The sequence below is a fragment of the Benincasa hispida genome, chromosome 11, assembly GCF_009727055.1.
Source record: "Benincasa hispida cultivar B227 chromosome 11, ASM972705v1, whole genome shotgun sequence".
NCBI classification, from domain to species: Eukaryota; Viridiplantae; Streptophyta; class Magnoliopsida; order Cucurbitales; family Cucurbitaceae; genus Benincasa; species Benincasa hispida.
The window spans coordinates 8,639,764-8,662,453 of record NC_052359.1 but is presented as its reverse complement, the minus strand read 5'-3'; the positions used below and the strand labels follow the sequence as shown (position 1 = coordinate 8,662,453).

Below are 22,690 nucleotides of genomic sequence, written 5' to 3'. Positions count from 1 at the left end.
ACAGCAAACGCACTAGAGCATGGAATTTCTTCAAAATCCCATACTCGATGGCTACAAAAACCAAAATTAAGCTTTACTAGGAATTATTTATCACCATATATTACTGAGTATTCAACATCGTTAATAGGATGAACCTAATAAATAAAAATGGGAAAAGAAATCAGAACCTAATAAATAAAAATGGGAAAAGAAATCAACATATTACAGACATACCAAACATACCAAACATACCAAATATACAAATAAATAAAAAAGTTATAGAAATCTGTCAAAGATAGGATGATAAACTTCTATCTTGGTCTATCACACTGAATATCATTCTCCTATCAATTTTATAAAGAATAATTACCATGAAACTTCTTGATTGTTCACATCGGTTGCGTAACATATTCTTTGTCCAAAGAGTCAAAATTGTTGTCATTGACAAACTAGCTTTCCTTTGATCATGAAACCATTTTTGCAGTAAACCTCTTATTGCATCGAGTAAACTTGCAACTGTAAGTTCCTATTCTTTTTCAAAACAGAATTTACATACTCTGAAGGGTTTGTTGTCATCATTTCATACCTTCTTCTTCGAGAATGTGTACGAGACCACTTCTCAAATTCTACATTAATAAGGTAACTTCGAATATATGGAGAAATTGACTCCATATATTTCATATTAAACTCGAAGTCATCAATAGTATAAGATTTAGCATAACTAAAGTAAAACTGGTCAATCAAAATATCCTTGAACAACTTCTTCAAATTTCGCAGAACATGTTGAATGTACACGCAGTACTCAACATTGTTAAACACACTTAAGACACCCTTTAAAATGCTCAAACGTTAATCAAAGACAATGACTAAATGTTCTCTATCCCTTAAACTAGTTTGTATATGTTCAAAAAACTATTTCTATGTTACATCACTCTCATAATTTACAATAACAAACGCAAGGAGAAAAATATTATTGTTACCATCTAGTGTGGAAGCTGATAGTAGAGTATCGCCAAACTTAGACTTAAAAAACGTGCCATCAACGAATGTGGTAGATCTGCAGTACCTCTACCCCTCAATAGATGCACCAATAGCCATGAAACATAATTTAAAATGTCCATTTTCATCCATCTTTAAAGTTGTATACGTTCCTAAAAAAAATAAATGAAAACAATTATATTAGTCACAATGGTAACAAATCAATCACTGTCTATCATTGGTAGATAGACAGTAATGGATGGCGATCACACTCAATCAGTGATAGACAACAATGCACAACTATCATTGATAGACAATGATACATAACTATCATTGACAGACAATGATAGATGACTATCACAGTCCATCTACAATACACAGTGATATAAAATTTATAAAAAGAATACTTCATTTGAAATAATACCTAGATTCTTCTCTTTCAACCTTTCAAAAAAACTGTGGAATCAAGCCATATGATTCAGATGCATCACCATTTAATAATCTTAATATATGTTATTTTGCCCTTCAAGCTTTTTGATAACTAACATTAACACCAAGCTTAGTACGAACCTTATGAACAATATCTCTAGGAAGGGAGTGATCGGTGGAGATAAACCTAAAATCCTCATTCAAGCAATCCCAATTACAGATGAAAAAGCTTGCCTATGACAACTTTGAGTTGTATTCATTGAACAATTATGGTCGGAAATATACTTTCTAAGCATCCACAACTCACTCTTCTTGTACCGATATGCCCGAACATACCATTGACGGCCTTCTTGCAAACATTTCAACTCGAGTGACTTTGAATTTGATGCTACTCCTAAATTGAAAATTCTTATTCACTGATATTACATAAAAACACTTGCATAGTATTTCTTTACTTACAAATACATCTTTTTCCTTCAAATCACCATTAAAACCAACATATTTTTCCTTCAAATTGCCTATCACCACCTCCACCACTAAACCACTTCAAGATCATTCTACAAAATGATGACTGACATGAGCAACTAAAGGATGCCTAGTCCCTGAATCTTTAGCCAAAGACAATTACCAACTGATTGTTGGGTTTTATATCCTAAAACTCGCAGTTTGTTAAATGATAAACATTTTCTATTATCAATATACTTATTATTGATCTCATAAATTGTATGAAAGTCTAAATCCAATAAACTAACACCCATGACTATTGTATGAGTACTTAAACTTTATGTGGAGACATAAGAGTAAACGGGGTTCGAGTAAATAGTCAAAATGATCTATGGTACATGAATGAGGTTGGGTACCTTATTCTGGTAACACCATTGGATGTGGTCTACTCTGTAGTTGTTACAAAGAGTTGTAAAGTGCTACATACGATGTGATCCTAATTCGTACATGTTATGACATGAGGGCGTCCTATGCAATGAGTTTGCATAAGATCAGGACCAAGAAATAATTCACTATTGCTTTAGAATGTTGTTTACTGTTTAAGACTAACTATTTCACCTAGATGACCTAGGTAACTCGATCTTAATCCTGAGCTAACTATGAACTCCTGTTTATTCGGGATTGTCCTTAGATTTGCATAGTTGAGGGTTGGCTCAATAGCGCCGGCTCAATAAGACTCCCATTTCAGGGGTAAGATCGAATAGATAGCTGGGGACATAGGGTGCAAGACGAAGTTTACGCCTACCCGATTTAGGGATAGGAGAAAGGTTGTTCTCTCAAGTACTGAATTCAGGTGTTGAACAAGGGGCCCCACCCTCTCACTGGGCTGAGAGAGTTTGGTTTGGTGATTGGATCACAAACCAATTGTTCATTAGAGGATCAGTATGGACTTGAGGAATAAGATGTAATCTCAGGGGTAAAACAGATATTTGACCTAGCCGTTATTACGAACAACCTATGAAGGGTTGACTTGCTGATTATGGTTAAATCATGTAGACATAATATATCTACAGCGAGGGGAGTGCAATTATGGGCTTTAGTGGAGTGACCCATTAGTTAATGAATGGAGATTAATTTGGTCTAATGAGTTTAGCCAATTAATCTCGACTTGGAGCCCATGATCTGTAGGTCCGCAAGGTCCCCTATTAGCTCTAGAACAGTGTGATAAGTTAATTTGAAACGTTCAAATTAGAATTAAGGGAATTTGTGATTATATGAGATATAATTATGTTTAATTTTAGAATTAAATGGTATAGGATAATTTATATATTTAAATATGATTTAAATATATAAAGATGGATATGTGTTAAAATTAATTTAATATTTGATATTAAATTAATTAAGTTTTATTTAATAATTAATTTATGAAATTGATTAATTTTTCATTTTTAAAATCAAATAGATTTTTTAAATAAAAATTTGATTTTTAGATAAAATTGAAAAAATTGGAAAACAAAAACACAAAATGGAGAAATGGATTTTTCCATTATCCATCACCAAGTAGCTCACACATATTGTACTGTCTTGGCCTTGTCTTCACTAAGCATGAGCTGCAACTCATGCAACTCTTCTCTTTGTATGTTGATCTGCAATATAGTGAGAAGATTTGAGTGAAAATCGAGCATATAATCCATTGAATTTTGAGAGAATTCAGTTTGAAGAAAGGTTATTCAACATAGGTTGCTGCAGTGAGCTTTTATTCGTCATCCCTTGATTCAAGTTTGTTTTGAGTCCCACAACTCAATCTAGAGCACCAAGAGAATAGTGGGGAAGTTTTTGAGGTGGTCTACAACAAGATATGAAGAAGATAGCAGCTGAAGATGGAGCTTTGAAGAAGTTCTACAAGAGGTATGTCTTGAAACCCATTTTTCTGCAGAAGTATGCTTTATATTATGCCAAAATTAGTTAATTAAAATGCTTAGATGATCCTTGTTTTTCTGATGCTGCTGATACAATCCTACATTAATATCCTTATCTTACTTTATTTGAAATATAGATTGAATATTATTGTGACCAAAATCCAATAATACCGATAAATCTATTGAAACATCCAACTGAATTTCATCCAATATCAAACTAACTAAACCATTGAAATCTTCATGTCATCAACAAAAACTCCAACACATTATAATTCTCATGAGAATTGTAATGAGTCCACCGTCCACCATAAAAAACGACTACAAGAATATTAACCATGGTATCAATTTAATGCAATAAACGGAAAAGAAGATTGTATAAGAAAAATGTTACTATGTATATAGCTATATCACTGTCTATCGGTGATAAACAATGATAGAGCTCAATCATAGTATATCAAACACGATATATCACTAGTGATAAAGCTCAATCACTGTTATAGAGAATGATAGAGTTCTATCACTTTCTATCAATGATAGACAGTGATAGAACTATATCACTGTCTATCACAGATAGAAAGTGATAAAACTCTATTACTTTGTATAACTTATAGACAGTGATATATGTGTATCATTAGCTATACGATCGTGTAGAAAACTCTGCACGACCACATAGCATTAGCTATACGATCGTTTAGCAAATGCTACACGATCGTGTAGTATACTCTACACATCTCATAACAAAAGCTATTCAATCGTTTAATTTTGTAAAATTTAAACAAAACCTTAATATGTATATAGCTCTATCACTGTCTATCATGATAGACAATGATAGAGCGATATATCACTAGTAATAGAACTCAATCACTGTTATAGAGAATGATAGATTTCTATAAATTTATATCAGTGATAGACAATGATATAACTATATCACTGTCTATCACTGATAGAAAGTGATAAAACTCTATCACTTTGTATAACTTATGGATAGTGATATATGTTTATCATTGTCTATCAGAACCAATCTATCTATCTACAAATTTGATTAGCACGACCGTTTAACACGCAAAAACTATCTATCTGCGAATTCGATTAGCATGATCGTTTAGCACGCAATGATGCGTCGAGTATTCAATATCGCACGATCGTCTAGTAATCGAGTGCCTACGCGATCATGCAGCCAATGCCACACGATCGTGTAAAAAACTTTATACGATTGTTTAACAAATGCAATATGATTGTGTAGTAAACTCTACATGATCGCATAACAAAAGCTATTCGATCATTTAACTTTGTAAAATTTAAAGAAAGTCTTAAAACGAGAATTCTATCCTGAAACATCCATCAACAATTCATCCACAAACATTTATCACATAAACGCAATATAGATTAAAAAAAAAAAAACTCACAAGTACTGTAAACGAATTCGATGAAGAAACGTACACTTACAAACACAAAAAAATAGAAGAAAAAAATCGTACCGTGGTAGAGGAGAATTTTGATGAAGAAGATCGGCGAGGAAGAAGATCACAACGTTCGACGAGAAAGAAAGAAAAACAACGTTCAGTGAGGAAGAAAGAATAACAGAGTTCAGCGAATGCAACAAATCAAATTTGAAGAAAAGAAAAATCAGCAAGAAGGAAAATCATTGTGTGAATAAAGAGAGAAGGAAAATCAATATAGTGTTTGTAATTTGAGAATGGCAAGGAGGAAAATCACAGTATCAATGAGGAAGCAAAGTTTAGGGAGCGAGCGTGACAAATGAAAATTCGAAAAAAGGAAAATCAGCGAGGAAGAAGGGTATTTTTGGAAATTTTAAAAAAAGGCAAACTGGAATTTGTTATAAAGTGTAAGTATTATTGTTTTTTTTTTCTTATTTATAAGAATTTCCCTAAGAAAAAACTAACTCCAACACAATTAGCTAGGTTTAGACAAACATGTTTTGGTCCTATCCTTAACACAAACATCATCTTAAATGGACCATTAATTCATTATATTTTTCTTGGAGAGGTAGAGGAGCTTAGGAGATATGTTATTAGCTCTAATCTTATGGGGAATAAGGTATCCTTCAACCAAGTAGAGTTTACCTTATTACATGACTAAAACATCAAACTACAACTGTGAAGGGAGAAAATTATTTTGTTAGAGTTAGAGTTAAGTATCTAAATGATAATGAGGGCATGAAGGCATACGAGTTGGACTCTATTTTTTCAAGACTTGAGTTTGAAAACGATTTTGATGCAGTGAAAATTACATTGTTTTATTTTATTGAGTTTGCTATGATGGGTAGATATAGGAAAAAACAAATGGATTTTGAAAATTTAGCGATCATCGATTGAAATAGATTTTTTAATGAGGACTGGAGTAAGAAAATTTTTGCGAATACAGTTAAATGATTCAAACAAGGTTTGAAAGATAAAGCACATGCGTATAAGGGCAATGTAGATGGAAACAAACGTACAGTCTTTACAGGTTTCCTTATGCTTTTCAGACAACTTAACTAGTTTGATTTAATGAATATCCATTAAAGTACACCACTGATACACACTTACGTTTCATATAGGTATGGGCATAGGAAACGATTTCATCATTATCCAGACGCATTGTAAACAGGTTGAATGACAATGCGATACCACGCATTTTGAGATGGTCGTGCTCACATTCTCCTCCATATGGAATGTTAGAGACGAAGTCTTCGGGTTAAATGCAGTATATTCCTTTTTTAAGTTTTTTAGATTATATATATATTTTTTATTTTATCATTATAGCTTATTGGTTTATAAATTCATTATTACAATTTTTCTGTAGGTAAGGATTACATTACAACTCGTTCCTTTTGAGGAAGAGATTCAGTTTATGGATCGTGTTATGGAGCCATCCATCCCTCCACTTGCACCACCTGCACTACCTGCACAACTAGAACTACCTCTACCCATAAATGATGGCGATGTTGCTGGACCTTCGAACACTAAGGAGGTTGAGGACAGTGATAATCAATAAAGACATGACGAGAAGACCGAGAAGAAATGGAAGAAGTACCGCAAATTGATTAAGCAAGTCAGGCGTTTTGATCGTCGCATAGAAAGTTTGAAACGTGATCTAAAAAGCATTAAAAAGTACTTGTAATGATTATCAAAAGTAAGGATATATCGTTATGATCCTTCTTGTCTGTTCTCTTCATAACTAAGCATACAGGGAAAAGATGTTTATTGCATTAGAGGTGGGGACCACGGAGGTACGAGTGATCATGCTGTGACAAACGATGGTGATAAGGATGGTCATTCTCCTGGAGCTGTAGGTGTTATAGGTGGTGATATTGTACTTGTGGCAGTTTCAGGTGACGATGTTATAGATGAAGGGTCCGACATTGATAGACGGAATGACGAGGCATGACCTTGATGAGAAGTTAACGACCAAAACTGTTGATGTAATATTGTCGTTCAGAAGTTAAGATATATTGTCATGATCCTTGTTGTCTGTTCTTATAGTCTATGTCTTCCTATTTAGTATTAAATTTTGAATAATAATTATTTTTCCTATTTAGTCTGTTATTATCGTCTTTATCCTCCTATTGTTGTAATTATGAATAGTAATTGAATTTTTATTATTTATTTGATTGAATAACTATATGATTGACATAAAAGTGTAGCCATCATTTAAAAGTTCACAAGAATTTTTCGATTGATCGAACAACACTATTCTTATAAGTTCACTATCGATTTTATTGTGTAGGTTGTCGATATAAGTTCATAAGACACAGAAAATGTAAATGTAATAGGAGGTCGCGGTGACTGAATGAGGAAAATTTCTTGAAAATTAACTACACCGTGGAAGGACACAAGTAAGTATGGAAAAGAGGCAAAAAATGCAACAGAAGTACGATCCCGTCGTTGACATACCTACAAATCTTAACATTAAATTTCAAAAGTGGATGGACAACGTAGACCCTGCTGCGATGATTTGGAGGAATGCATATGCTCAAATGGATAAAAAATTGTTTAATAGTCTGTTAACATCGTCTGAATGGATGAATGACGAGATATATAACATTTAATTAAGATTCTTGTGTGTGTATATATGTCCCTATTTAATTAAATACTCTTATCGTGCAGGTAATAAACACATTGTTTATGTTCATAAAAACGAAAATGCAAGCCCGAACTTGTGTCGTCAAAAATTTTCCATAGTTGACATTGTAGTTACGGTAATGACATTGTCGTTATGCTATATATTAGTCCATAGGTGCATGCACTCAACGTTGTCTGATTTTTTCATTGCTTTAGAACTTCTTAAGACGTGATCGTCATACTATTGATTGGAGTAAGGCGATAAATGTATTAAAGTACGTTATTGGTAAACACACTGACTATTATGTACCTTGAAGCAACGTCAATGTTGTGTACATGCCTTTCAACCTCTTTGGGATACACTGAGTGCTTGTTTGTGCAGACTTCCAAGTCAGAGAATTAATCGTGTTCGATTCATTGATCGCATTATATTATATTGCAGACTTGGAACGTGAAATGAGATAAGTGTGCAAGAACTTTCCCGATCTACTTATTGCTGGTGCGGTAGTGGAGTCTCACAATCTTCTAATTGATCACTGGACTCTACGTCGAGATGCTTTTGTGCCTCAACAACACGAAAGTGGTGACTGTGGTATGTTCACATGTAATTTCTTCGAATATGATGTAACAGAGTCTAAAATGGACACCTTAACACAAGTAGAATGCAATATTTTCGTAGACAATATGCTATTCCGATTTAGGCAAATAAAACATTCTTTTAGAAATTTGTAAATTTTTTTGTAATTATGATTGAAGCGATGAATGAAAATTTATAGTTGGGAGTGGTTTGGTAGTCGGAAAAATCATTAAAGTATACCAATTCCCGATCGGGCATATGCAAATAAGAGCCAATTCTCAGTCGGACGCATGCAAAAAACAACAAATATATACCAATTCTCGGTCGGGCACATGCAAATAAGAGCCAATTTTCGGCCGGGCGCATGCAAAAACAACAAATATATACCAATTCTCCACTGGGCGCATACAAATTGCCGCCAATTTTCGGTCGGGCGCATCTTAAAAACAACAAATATATACCAATTTTCGACGGGGTGCATGCAAAAAAGCATCAAATATATACCAATGATTGCTAAATATCATCCAAATTTACAAAAATATCATGAAAAATTAGAAACAAAAAATCCATACATCACTCGACAGTATTAAAAGGTTGATTGCATGTCGTTTTGTTATGACCCTGTTGCCCACATCTAGAACACCTGTGGACTTGACGAAATTCACTGCATAATGAAATCTTGTTGTTCATGAACGACCTACTCTTGGAACTCTTTTTGGAGGCAATGTTTCAACATCAACGAAGGCCGATGATTGTTTCCACTCCGAAAAGTGTCCAAATAGTCGTATAGGTTCAACATACACAACCAACACTGCATCAATAGAGTATACCCGTGAACAAAGAGAGATAAGAATTAAGATTAATATGCCAAACCCTGTATGCATCAATGGTGTGTGAACAAGGGATTTCATAATAATCAAACTTGTGACAAGTGCATGTTCTTGCGTGAATATTTACAAGGCCTCCCAAACCTCTATCTATCACCTCGAACTTCATGTTGGTCAATTGATATAACTTCATGTCTGCTTGTTTTGCCTGTCGCGTCATGAATTATTGCCATCGCATAGTCCGACAGTCTTTGATGTACTGTTTGATGCATCTGTTTGACGTCTGTAATACAAGTCCTGTAACCAACCTCTAATATGGTCTAGAAATGATGTGATTGGTAACTGTCGTGCATTTTTTAACACACCGTTTATGCACTCGGCAAGGTTTGTTGTCATTTGATTGTACCTTCTATTCATATATCCTTTGTCGTTAGATATATGAATTTTTTGGATGAAATCATTTATTTGTTGAACACTTTGGAAGCGTGGATACATAAAGAGGTATTATTGAGACCTCTTCCCATGTAAGGAATGTGTGTAGATTTTCATCATTCAAAATTACAAATGCGGGGGCTTTGGATCTCAATTGAAGTATATATCTTATAACAAGATTATACTCATCTGACATTATACCACCTATCCTATAAACTTCGGTCAGGAATTCAGTATAGGTCGTGCCCAACTCAATGTCAAACCCCGCAACTCTTCTCCATCTTAATCCTTTTCCCTTTCATTCCAAATGCCACCGAAACAAATCCAAACACGAGGCATTTTCCTACAATTTATATAAAAAATGTATTAATATAATGTAGTGTTAAAGAAAAAGAAAAAGAAAAAGGAAAAAAGGGAAAAAAAACTAAAAAAAAAAAGAATGATTATGTTTTTTGGCTTGGTCGTCCACCCGGGTAGAACACCAGGCCAAAAAATAGATTCATTCTTTTTTGTGTGCTCGACTGGGCTAGGGTTAACTCTAACGAGCCCGGACCCAAGAAAGACCTAATGAAACCCGACTGGGTCACTCGGTGAGGGGTCAATCATTTTGTTCCATACCCGGTGACGTCCGACTGGGAATCATACTTATTCCAACATTTATTTTGTTCCCGGTGAAGCCCGACTGGGTAATTTGAACTAATCTTCTTTCTACTCGGTGAAGCCCGACCAGGTATCAAACTTATTCAAACATTTATTTTGTTCTCAGTGAAACCCTATCAGATAATTTAAACTCATTTGCTTTCTACCCGGTGAAGCTCGACCGGGGTACCCGAAACGCGTCCTCAGTCAGATGCCACTTTTCGGGAATAAAGAAAGCGATAGCCGAGAGAGTCGATGTATCTTCCCTCGTTGTAAGATTACATAAGGCTTATCTTAAAAAAAATTGCTATTTTTTAAATGTTTTTTTTAAATAAATTTATAAATTTATAAATAAATATCAAATGTAGGACATTATTAAAAAAAAAAAAGAAACAATCAACAAAGCAAGCATAAATCAAACTCCAAAAATGTCATTTAGTTTTGTCAATTTTCTTTGAAATCAGTGAACTATTGAGAATACATACAAAAGTGAAATACACACATTCTTACGACGGAGTGTACAAAATTACAATTTCGTGAAATACAAGTTTTGGACTTGACGAATTTCGTTCTGGAAATAATTTAGTGAAGACAATTTCTTGTGAGGTTGTAAACAAATCAAATTTGGTGGAAAATTTTTTGTGTGAATAATTTTTTGTTAATGGTTTTTAGATAAATTAATTTTAAATGGAGGATGTGAAATAATTTAGTAGGTTGGTAGTTGAAATTGAGAGTGAGAATTTAATAAAGGGTATAAGAGTAATTATATAACCAATATTTACCATCATTTTCATCATCAAGAAGATTAAAAAAAACATGTTTTTAAAAAATAGGTCAAAAAAATAAAATGAAACTTCCGTCATTTCTGTCAATTTTCCAAAAAAAAAAATAATAATAAAACACACAAAAACCAAGCCGAGGGCGGGAAGCGGGAACCGGACGGGCTGAGTTTTTCCTGAATTTGTTATACTCAGCCCCCGAGCATCCCCATTCATCTGTGCAAAATACAGAAAAAAGAAAAAAAGGAAATCTATGGCCTCTTCTTCCGGCAGCAGTAGCAGCTACGACATGCCATGGGTGGAGAAGTACAGGCCCAGTACGGTCGTTGACATTGTGGGCAATGAAGATGCAGTTTCTCGGCTCCAAGTCATTGCTCGCGACGGCAACATGCCCAATCTCATACTATCTGTACTCTTATCCATCTCTAGTCCCTTCCGAAAATTTCCCTGTTTAGTTTGCATTGCATCCATCGATGACCCCATAGTTTAGTTATGGTACATGGGTTTAAGTTAATTTTTAATCTAACTATTAACTTCTTTCCGATATGGTACTGAAAATGAACTTGTATATTTAGTTATGTGAAGTAGAAAATTATGCTGCTTGGACGTTTCTTCTTTCTCTTCTTTGAGCTTTTTAATGGCCTCTGGGGATTTTGGGAACCAATAAGGCTCGAAGTTTATCCTATTTTATATACATTTTTTTGGGGGTTTTAATGTTATGCAATCAAATCAAATATACAAAAAATTTCTACTACAAGGGGTTGAGGCAAGTGAAAAGTAAAAGGTTCTATAAGTGCTAATTTACGTTGTTAATAGGTATTTTGATGTACTGCAGCTTGAATTTTGTTCCTATGATGAGGTTTTTGGTGAACAAATGTTGTAAGTTTTTCCTTCTGTCTTGCTATCAGTTCTAATTTAAGTTGTTGCCATTGTTTTCAAGGGTCCTCCGGGAACTGGGAAGACAACCAGTATTTTGGCTCTTGCTCACGAGCTTTTGGGACCAAATTACAAGGAGGGTGTTCTGGAGCTTAATGCATCAGATGATAGGTGAGATTTCTGTGCTTTCTAAACTTCAAATATTCCAAATGTTCCTGGATCAGTGTGTTTTTCTAATCTGCGTTCTTGTGTAGGGGAATAGATGTTGTGAGGAACAAAATCAAGATGTTTGCCCAAAAGAAAGTAACCTTGCCTCCTGGTCGACACAAAATGGTAATATTGGATGAAGCTGACAGGTAGGTTTCAGGATATAATGCCAGGGAGAAATCTCTTTTTGGTAGTGTCCATGTCAGACATGTCTGGCACACACAAAAAGTGTCCTATTTTATTTTTATTTTCTTTTCAATTTCGAACACTAATGGGACACATAAACCTAAAAAATCGATTGAAATTTGAAATATAAGAATGGGGTGGGGGGGTGGGTGTCACATTACTCACTGTTTCAAGCAAATTCAATTTCGATATTGAATTCACGCATCTTATCTATTTTGAAGTATCAAATATGTTAGTATATACACATCTTCTATAAAATAATCATATTCTCATTGTGTCCATGTCCTACATTTATATAAATTGACGTGTTGTGTCCGTGTCCGTGTTTGTGTTTATGTCACATCTCATGTTCATAGGGGTATGTGAATTGATGCAACAGTATCTAAAAATAGCTCATAGTCGTAAGCTATATGATGCAATCGTCATAGCTTATGATAATGAAGGCATAGTTTCATACAAAAAGGAAAAAAAATAGGAAAAAAACTTATATGATGCATTAACTCATAATATCTAAAAGTATGAAATATCTCATAATCATAGGCTATATGCTGCAACAATATCCAAAATTTCATTTTGATGTGCTAGTTCCACTTTCGTGACACTATATGGTTCTAAATGGAATCCGGAGTTCTTTCTTGGGAGGTTTTCATTGTTTCCTTCCCTTTATTTTCACAGTCCTATCCCTCACCCCAAAATTTTTGTTTTCTTTTGCTTTGCTCTCCAGTTTCTTACTTTAGGTTCCATTGTTTATTTATTACTTTGGTTGATGGTTATGATTGTGAAAATAATCCAGCATGACAACTGGAGCACAACAAGCTTTGAGGCGTACAATGGAAATATATTCAAACACAACACGTTTTGCCCTTGCATGTAATACCTCCTCAAAAATTATTGAGCCTATTCAGAGTAGATGTGCAATTGTCCGATTTTCAAGATTAACAGATCAAGAGATTCTTGGGCGCCTTATGGTGGTGCTTCAAGCAGAAAAGGTATCAATTATTTTTGATAATGCTTTGAGCTGCATTCCAGACTACATTCTGTTGTTACAAATAAAATCATTGTGCTAATTTTAATTGTTGTTATTGAAAACTTCATAGTGCTTAATTATCTTCTGAAGAAAGTATTATTTTACTGAAAGGCTGAAAGCATCAGTACGTTAGATTTCATGTCATTGATTTATTATTTACTGGTCTCATTGTTCTCTTGTGGAATTTTTTTCATGCGAATGGCTACACTGGTCATATTCTTAAGCTTTATTGTTCAAAAGGATAAAGAGCCTTGTTCTTCTCAAAATTTCTTTTGTTAGGACTGAATTTCTCATAGACATGTTCCTCACCTAAGCAAAAGTATTATGTTAATATCGCTGATTGGTCAGGTAAGGATCTTGCGGAAGGGAAGGCTAACTATTTTTTGGTCTTTTTGGGCCTCCTTTTTGTAACTCTTTGGTCATCTGGGGATTTCTCATCTCTCCTCTTTTGTTTCTATTATCATCAATTATATGGTCTCTTAGACATTTTTTTTAACGAGATAGAACTTTTCATCGATGAAATGAAAAGAAAGAAAGAAAGATTAATGCTCAATAGATATGGAACTCCATAGAGGAGAGAAAAAAAGTAAATAGGGGACAATTCAACAATCAACACATAAGTAGAATAACTCCAAAAACAAAAAAAATACATCAATATAAAGAGAACAAAAGTTGAACTAATAGGGAAAAAGGAAGGCTGGCCAATTGAGATTAATGTCGTGAGAAGAGTATCCAACAAAGGTGTAGTAAGAGAGCACCATAGAGAGGGGTTGAGACGAGCTGAGGCACAAATATCTGAACTGGAACAACAGTTTTCTTAAACTATTCTTAGGTTCCTTTCCATCCATAAACCTGATAGCAAAGCTTTTATGACATTAATCCAAATAAGGTGTGGCCTCATTGAAAGAGGACCCTCAAGTAGCTGAAGCACATTGTTTTTGACACTTGAGTCAAAAACCCACGAAAATCTGAAAAAATTAAGAAGCTTGCTCCAGCAATTGTAAGAGAAAGGAGAGGTAAAAACACATGGTTGTAGCTTTCCGCATTCAAATGACATAGGAAACAAACTGGGGTTGATGGCACGAAGTAGCTAATTTCTTATGAAGAATATTTGCTGTGTTGAGGCTATTGTTCAAAAGAATTCAGGATAAAATGGAAACCCTCAGAGGACTACCAGATTGCCATAATGCCATGTAAATCCCTTTTGACAAAGGAAAAGGAGAAAGCATCTTAATATGCAAGAGAGGGATTTAACTGTGAGTGAACCTGATGCTTCTAAACTCCAAAATCTGGAATCAGCCCCAATACTAACCCCTAACCATGGAGAGAGCTTCCATGAGAGCAACAAAATCTAAAATTTCTTCATCTTTTAAAAGTCTCCTAGAGACTATTTGCCAAGCTGAACAAGTAGCATCCAAAAATCACTAATAGCCATTCGATAAAGGGGAGAGCTGGAAATGTTGAGGAAATTTATCTTTTAAAACCTCTAAACCAACATAAAGATGATGCCAAAATATGATTCTTGAACCAGATCTTAAGGAGATGGAATCTCTTCTAACAGGCAAGCTTTTAGTAAACATGGCTCCCATCCTTTTGAGTGGCTCTCTAAGAGGGTTAAAGACTCTCACCAGAACTTGTAGAAGATTATTTCAAAATAGCTCCTTTTTGTTCATTTGGTTCGTTGTGTGGTGGGAGAGGGGAGAGATACGTATTTTTGGGAAGATCATTGGGTGGGGGAGAGGTCTCTTTGTTCTTTGTTCCCTCAGTTGTACCATTTGTCTATGCTCAAAATTCGTTTGGTGGTTGATTTTCCTTATGTGGTTTGGGAGTTTTTGTTCCTTTTCTTTTTGATTCTATCGTGCTCTTTCCAATAGGGAAGTGACGAAGGTGGCTGCTCTTCTTTTTCTCCCTAAGGGTTTTCCTTTTAGTCGTGGGAGAAGGGATGTGACTTGTGAGGATCTGGAGCGCATCGTGTAATTCTTTCTTTTGTATTTTGGTTGACCCTTCTCCCCTTGGTCTATTGGTTTTTTCGGTGCGTTGCAGGATTAAGATTCCTAAGAAAGTGAAGTTTTTTACTTGGCAAGATTTATATGGTCGTGCTAACACGATGGATCGACTTAAAAGGAACTTGTCTTCACTTGTGGGTCCTTTCTCATGTAATTCTTTCTTTCGTATCTTAGTTGACCCTTCTCCCCTTGATCTATTGGTTTTTCAGTGTTGTGGAGAATTAAGATTCTTAAGAAATTGAGGTTTTTTACTTGGTAAGTTTTACATGGCGGTGCTAATACGATGGATCGACTTAAGAGGAAGTTACCTCGCTTGTGGGTCCTTTCTGTTGTATTCTCTATTGGCAGGTGGAAGAAGACTTGAACCATATCCTTTGGCACTGTGATTTTGCCAATTTCGTTTGGGATTCTTTTTTTCAATTGTTTGGCATTGTGATTGCTCGACATAAAGATGTTTGTGCTATGATCGAGGAGTCTCTTCTCAACTCGCCTCGTGGGGAGAAGGGTTGCTTTCTTTGGTGTGCTTGGGTGTGTGCTAATTTGTGGGTTCTGGGGGGAGAGTGTAATAGTAGGGTTTTTAGACGGGTGGTAAAGGACCTTAGTGAGGTTTGGTCTCTCATTTGTTTTCATGTTTCTTTGTGGGCTTCGATGCCGAAGGCTTTTTGTAACTACTCTATAGGAGTTGTTTTGCATAGTTGAAGTCCCTTCTTGTAGAGGGAGTTCTTTTTTTTTTTTTTTTTTTGGGGCTGGTTTTTTTTTTGCCTTGGTTTTTTTTTATTTTTTTTTCCGATAAAAGTTTTTTTAAAAAAAAAAAAAAAAAAAAAAAAAGAAGGAAAAAAAAAGAAGAAGGTAGAATCTCCAGCTTGCAATTAAACTTTGATGCCATGACTGAAAGTTTGGAGTCATCAACATTCATACCACAAAGGGAGGACTCACTGTCTTCATGAGAATTTCCAGCATTGAATCATCATATTTTCAAAAAAGTAAAGTGTCATCAGCGAATTGAAGTATTGACACATGTACCTTAGTTGTCCCAACCGTGAATCCTTCAAACAATCCTTTAGAATGAATGTTTGCCACTAAAACAGTAAGAACTTCACTGACCAAGAGAAGAAAGGGAGAGAGGGGTCACCTTGACGGATACCTCTTGAAGCCACAATTTTTCCTCTTGGTCGCCCATTTATGAAGATATAGAATTTAGGATTGCAATTGCATCCAGTTATCCATTTGATCCAAAGAGGATCAAACCGCTTTGCCTTCAGAATTTGCTCCAAAAAATCCCAATCAATCGAATCATATCTCAATGTCTAGTTTGAGTATCCGACCTTGTCTTCTTTTAAATTTATAGTCTTCCACAATTTCGTTTGCAATCAAAATGGGATTCAGAATTTTTCTTCCTTCAATAAATGCACTGTGGAAAAAAAAAGCTATTCTTTGGTCCATATGGATTGAAAAGAACAATATGTTATTCATAGTAAAAGTACTGATACAATTAAAGTTACCAACTTTTTGGTTGATTGGTAGTTTAACATAGTATCATAGCAAGTAGATGGTCCTGCATTTGAACCTCGTAATGTTATTTTCTTCATAATTAATATTGATTTTTAATAGCCTTTTACAAATTTTCAAGTCCACAAGTGAGGGAGAGTGTTGAAGTATTGATACAATTAAATTTATCACAACCCATTAGCTTAAGCTTTGGGCTGTTTAGGTCACTATTAAATCTAAATGCTTTGTCTTGTTACCTTCCTTTCAATACTCACTTTTTGTCAGGAACCCTTCTTGTGTCATATTTGTATATATCTATATGTATGTATGTATATGGATAGTATATGTATAAGTATGTATACACATAATGTTACATCAATTTATTTTCAACATTTAGGAATTACACATGCGATGTAGCCTAAGAGATAAAAGGAGATAAATCTTTGATAATAAAATCAAAGTCTTTATTATGAATCAACAGTTGCGAATACAAGAAGACAAACTCTCTATTTATAGAGAATTGGAGAGCAAACTCCTAATCTTAATTAATCAAAGAAACTAATCCTAATAAACCAAGGAAACTAATCCTAATTCTAATCAATCATGAAAACTAATCTCAATCCTAATCAATTAAGGATTTGACCATAATACCTTAATTTACCCTAATCCTACTACGTCACTTTCCTAGCATTCTTTTTCATGTAACACTGAAGTTATGATTTTTTGTTTTTTTTTTTTTGTTTTTTTTGTTTTAATTATTATCATTATTTTTTAAATACTAGTGTTGGAGATCATAGCATCTATTGAATGCTAAGTCTATCAACACCTTTGGAAGGTGGATCTAATGCGCAAGCATTTATCGGAATACCTTTGAAAATGAAGTGAACATTTGGGATATTTTTTAGTTAGAAACAAACTAGACTAGCTTGTAAACAATGTTTTATATTATTTCGTTGCTCCGATTCGTATTTTAAAAAAGGAAACCAATGTTTTATATTAGAAATTATGAAAAACTCGTGAAGGTAGTGACAGTCTTTCACAACATTGTTAAAGAGTGCTAAATTATGGAAGGCTAACTTGGAAAATTGCGTTCTTAAGAGTGCTTAATGTTCACATTTTGTAACAAGTCTTTATTCTCTTCATTTGAAAAACCACGAACATTTAGACTCATCACCATTTTACCTAGATGAATTCATGAACAATCTACTGGTAGAAAGGTTATAAATGTGTAATAAAATCATCTAGGAGTTAAGCTCGTTGATCTCCTTTAGCAATGATTCAGGCATTTGTCTAATATGTGGGTTTGTTTTTTCTTGGTACGATATGACCGAATTAATGTCTCTTAATTGAAATTCTTCCTTCAAAATTTTACTCTACAATGTCACATGCTCGATCAGTGTCCCATATAGTGGACGCCAGTTTCTGCCTGTTGAGTTATTGTCCATTTTAATTAATAATAATTTGAGAAAGAAGTTGGTCAACTACTTGAAACTTTAATGTGGAGCTGTTGGAGAAATGTGGCAGGTTTGGTTGAATTTACAAAGNATTATTTTTAAAATTTTGTTATTTTTTGTTATTATTATTATTTAAATAAAAATAAAAGAAAAAATATCTTATTTTGTGGAACAAAGAGGTAAATGGCATAATAATTATCTTTCATGTATGCCATGGATATAGTAAACTAAAAAAAATCTTCGGAGCTTTTTATTGACGAAAGCAAAAAGTTTGCTCTTCGGAGGGAAGAGTTGGCTCTCAACGATCTTTTATGGAATGTGAAGGGCCTCAAGTCTGGCCAGAAGAATCAATGTTAAAGATAATTTACTCATATTTCTGGCTTTGTCATTCTCACTAAAATAAGACAAAGCTCATCAGTAGGAGGCTTATCAACCCCATTTGGAGTTCTAGAGGTGTTGAATGGACTTCTTAAGATGATGTAGGTTCCTTTTGGTAGCATAGCATTCTTTTTGGTTCCTTTTGGTAGCATAGCATTCTTTTTTCTTTGGAAGGACTTACCCGAATAGATAAAAGGTATGCTCTTTCTCTATTTGAGTGGTCATCTTTGGCTAATGAAGTTTGTTGGCAGATCTTAGGCATCTGTCTTAGGCTAGCTAACAAAGAGGAGACACAAGTTTTGAAGGGAATTATTTGACTTTTCAACTTATATCACTTGATGAAAGCCAGTTTCTTTTACAACAAAACTAATGTGCACTTCATTGAGTTGCGTAAAGAATGATCGTGGGTGAATGGCTCTATGACTATTTTTTTTACTACTCGGGTTGATAAGTCCTCCCTTTCTTTTATTCCGAATACAGAAGGAATATGTTCAAGTAGTTTAGAAATGATTATTGTTTGAAAATATGAAGGTACCCTATGTTCCAGAAGGTCTTGAAGCAATCATTTTCACCGCTGATGGTGATATGAGGCAGGCGCTGAATAATTTGCAAGCTACATATAGTGGATTCCGCTTTGTAAACCAGGACAATGTTTTCAAGGTTCCTATCACGTGGTTTTATCTTTCCTTATCTTGTATAAACTCAGAAACCTTCATCTTGACATGCTTGTTGATTCTTCAGGTTTGTGATCAACCGCATCCGCTGCATGTGAAGAATGTGGTGCGCAATGTGCTTGAAGGTAAATTTGACGATGCTTGTGCAGGTCTAAAGCAACTCTACGACTTAGGCTATTCTCCCACTGACATAATAACCACTCTTTTCCGTATCATTAAGAACTACGATATGGCCGAATATCTGAAACTGGAATTCATGAAGGTATGTTAAAACCCGAGTCATCATTCGATCATACCAGATTAAGCAAGTACTCATTCTTTTGATGAATTGCAGGAAACTGGGTTTGCCCATATGAGAATTTGTGACGGAGTTGGTTCTTACCTTCAGCTGTGCGGTCTTTTGGCCAAGCTTTCCATGGTTCGTGAGACTGCAAAAGCGCCATGAGCAGTCAACATGTAGAGGCTGCTTAAATTTGGTTCAAAGGGGAAGGTATTATGAATTTAAACATCCGTGTTCCTTAGGATATTAACTATATATTTTTGTACCATGTAATCAGATTGAGCACAAAATTTAGCATGTTACTTACTATCATCTTACTAAGGTTTTAGGCCAGTGGCATTCTTGTCAAGGTTTTTCTCTCCCCCACCTCACTAGTAGTAGGTACAAACAAGCCTTGAAATGTTCATGATTCACAATCGTTAAAAGCTTTTGGTTTCAAATGTCTAGGATCTAATGCTATGATCTCGTATATTTGTCGATATCTCAATACGTAGACGCAAAAAAACACGAGATGATGTCTTGTTATTTTATTGTCACGGAGATGATGTCTTAGTAATTATGCATCAGTTCATACAAAAACATATTTAAAGTCGAGAAGAGTCTAGATTTACATGTTTCAAAAAATTACAATTTGCATACTCATTGCATTGAACGTGTCCCGCAAGTGCCAAATTGAGCTCAACTGTAGTTGGTATAACCTTTCTCCCTAGAGGTGGTTCAATCTCCAATCTCCCATCTCTATAATTGTACTCAAAAGAACAAATCTTTCATAAGTGCTGGATTCGTATTCAACAGGTATGGTTAGTGTTTGGCACATACATGGGTTCAAGTGTTCAATATATGTTGGACACGAACATGTTATTGAAACTGAAGTGCCCATGCTTGATAACTTTGAAGGTCTGTTTTGAGTATTCTGCTGAACTTTATGGTTACAAGATGGGGGAGTGCTCATATGTACGCCAACAATGGCTGACAAATGAAGCTTGTAGAGGGTCCATATGTTAGTAATATTTTATTTGGAACAAAATCGTTTGCCAGTTGGAAACATGGCCATGGGTGAGTAACTTCAAAGCCAACTACTACGATCCAACCACCTTCAGTTGCCAATAAAATAAATTCCAATCAGGAACAACACCAAATTTATAGATTCTCACAGAGTCACACTTTTCCCTTGAGATTTCAAAAGCCAATTTCAGCTTTTGCCCATTTTTCTTGCCATTTTTATAAAAATGAAAAAAACTTTTAAAAACATTGGCTGTTTGTACAATCCAAATCTGTCATTTGTATCTACATCCAATTCTAGGGAATTTCAATATTTTGCTTCTCAAAATTTCTACATCATTGATTTAGGAAAACGTCAACGTTGAAGATATGAGTATGCTAAATATGAAGCTTTTATGAATCTATCTATTGTTGGTATGAACAAAAGTATGGAAATTTTTTAGGATGTTTGTTGGGTGGTGGTTATGTAGATCCATGTTCAGAAACATAATTTAAGAATAATGAATCCAAATTTGGCATAATATTATAAAAATGGAAACCTAAAAAATATTTGTAAATATAATAAAACTTGAAACATACATCTTGGTGATTGACTTTAATTATCGTATGCTACTAATTATAAATAAATGAAATGTATTTTCCTCAAGGTCAGTTGTTCAAATCTCTATATCCCTTCTACTAAATGAAAAAGAAAAAATTATTGCTAATCAAGTTAATAGCGTTAATCAGTTGAACCATGCACAAGTTAGCTATTGATACATATTGCCATATAAGAATAAATTAACCTATGATTTCAAAGCGTGTAGGCATATCAATGATTAGCATGTTTTAAAAAAAAGCCTATATTTATCGTCTTTCCCCCCCTAAAAATTCAATACTTCGAATTACTTTTATAAAGATACAAATATTTTAGAAAATTTTGCTATCCATTAAATTTTCACACTAAAAGGTGATGAAATTATATATTTAGCCCTTGAATCGGCTTCAATTTTTTTTTACACAAATAAGATTTCCTTCATTTTTTCAGTAAAAAATTGCGAGAAATAAGAGATTGAACATCCAATTTCAAGTGAGAAAGTGCATGTCAATTATCATCAGACTTGTTCTTTTGAAATAGAATGTTTTCTTGTTGAACGATTCAGTGAAAAGCCTTTTATTTGCACGACCAAGAATATTTGGTTTTGCAAGGGAAATGAAGTTACTATCTTCTTGTTTGGTAATAATTTTGTTTTAATTTTCTGTTATTGAAATTTATGTTTACTCTCCTAAATTGTATATTATAATTTTCACATTTCTTAGAAGAAACACTTCATTCTTAATTAACCAAATTTTAAAAGTAAAAACAAGTTCTAAAAACTATAAATTGGCTTGATTTTTGAAAATATTGGTGAAAAGTGGATAACAAAATAAATAAACTCATATAAAAGTAACATTTATAAACTTAATTTTTAAAGACTAAATGGTTAACAAACATAGCTTTAAAAAATGATTACATTTTAAAACATATATTTTATAATAGGTTTACACAGTAAATTTCTGGCCTTTTGTTTTCTTTGAATAATATATTGATGGTTAAATTATAAGTTGGATCAATGAACCTTTTAAGTTGTGTCTTATAGGTGCCAACCTTAAAAAGCCTTTAATGCACTAAATCATAAAAAATAATATATCAAGCATCAATCTAAAAGTTTATGGATATAGTATATATGTTTTTAAAGTTTTAGGAATTTATACGACATAAAGTAGGCATGTTTGACCTACAAAATATTGATTAAATTTATATTTAAAATCCATTTATTTAAACAATTTATCTAATCATTGAAATTTATAGACATGTATTAATATATTGGCAAAAGATTAACCATCTCATACAAGCACATGTATATATATCAAAATATTATAAGTCAAAATTTGGGATTAATATAAAAGTCAACGAAGGTATTCTTGAATAAGAAAAAATAAACTTTATTGTGTTTGACAAAGATTTTGTTTTCATCTTATTCAATTTTTCTTTATTTAATAATTGGCTTCTAAAAGAGATTTTT

At 33.9% G+C, this 22,690-nt stretch overlaps 1 protein-coding gene across 1 annotated transcript; it reads left to right on the top strand.

The window, feature by feature from the left end:
- Window positions 1-11,206: 11,206 nt before the first annotated feature.
- On the top strand, window positions 11,207-20,097 carry LOC120091694 (replication factor C subunit 2). The gene is made up of 7 exons (XM_039049803.1): window positions 11,207-11,476; window positions 12,008-12,114; window positions 12,198-12,299; window positions 13,130-13,325; window positions 19,221-19,349; window positions 19,431-19,625; window positions 19,698-20,097. Exons 1-7 carry the CDS (start codon window positions 11,321-11,323, stop codon window positions 19,806-19,808), a joined length of 996 nt encoding a protein of 331 aa, XP_038905731.1. The 5' UTR covers window positions 11,207-11,320; the 3' UTR covers window positions 19,809-20,097.
- The last annotated feature ends 2,593 nt before the right edge of the window (window positions 20,098-22,690 follow it).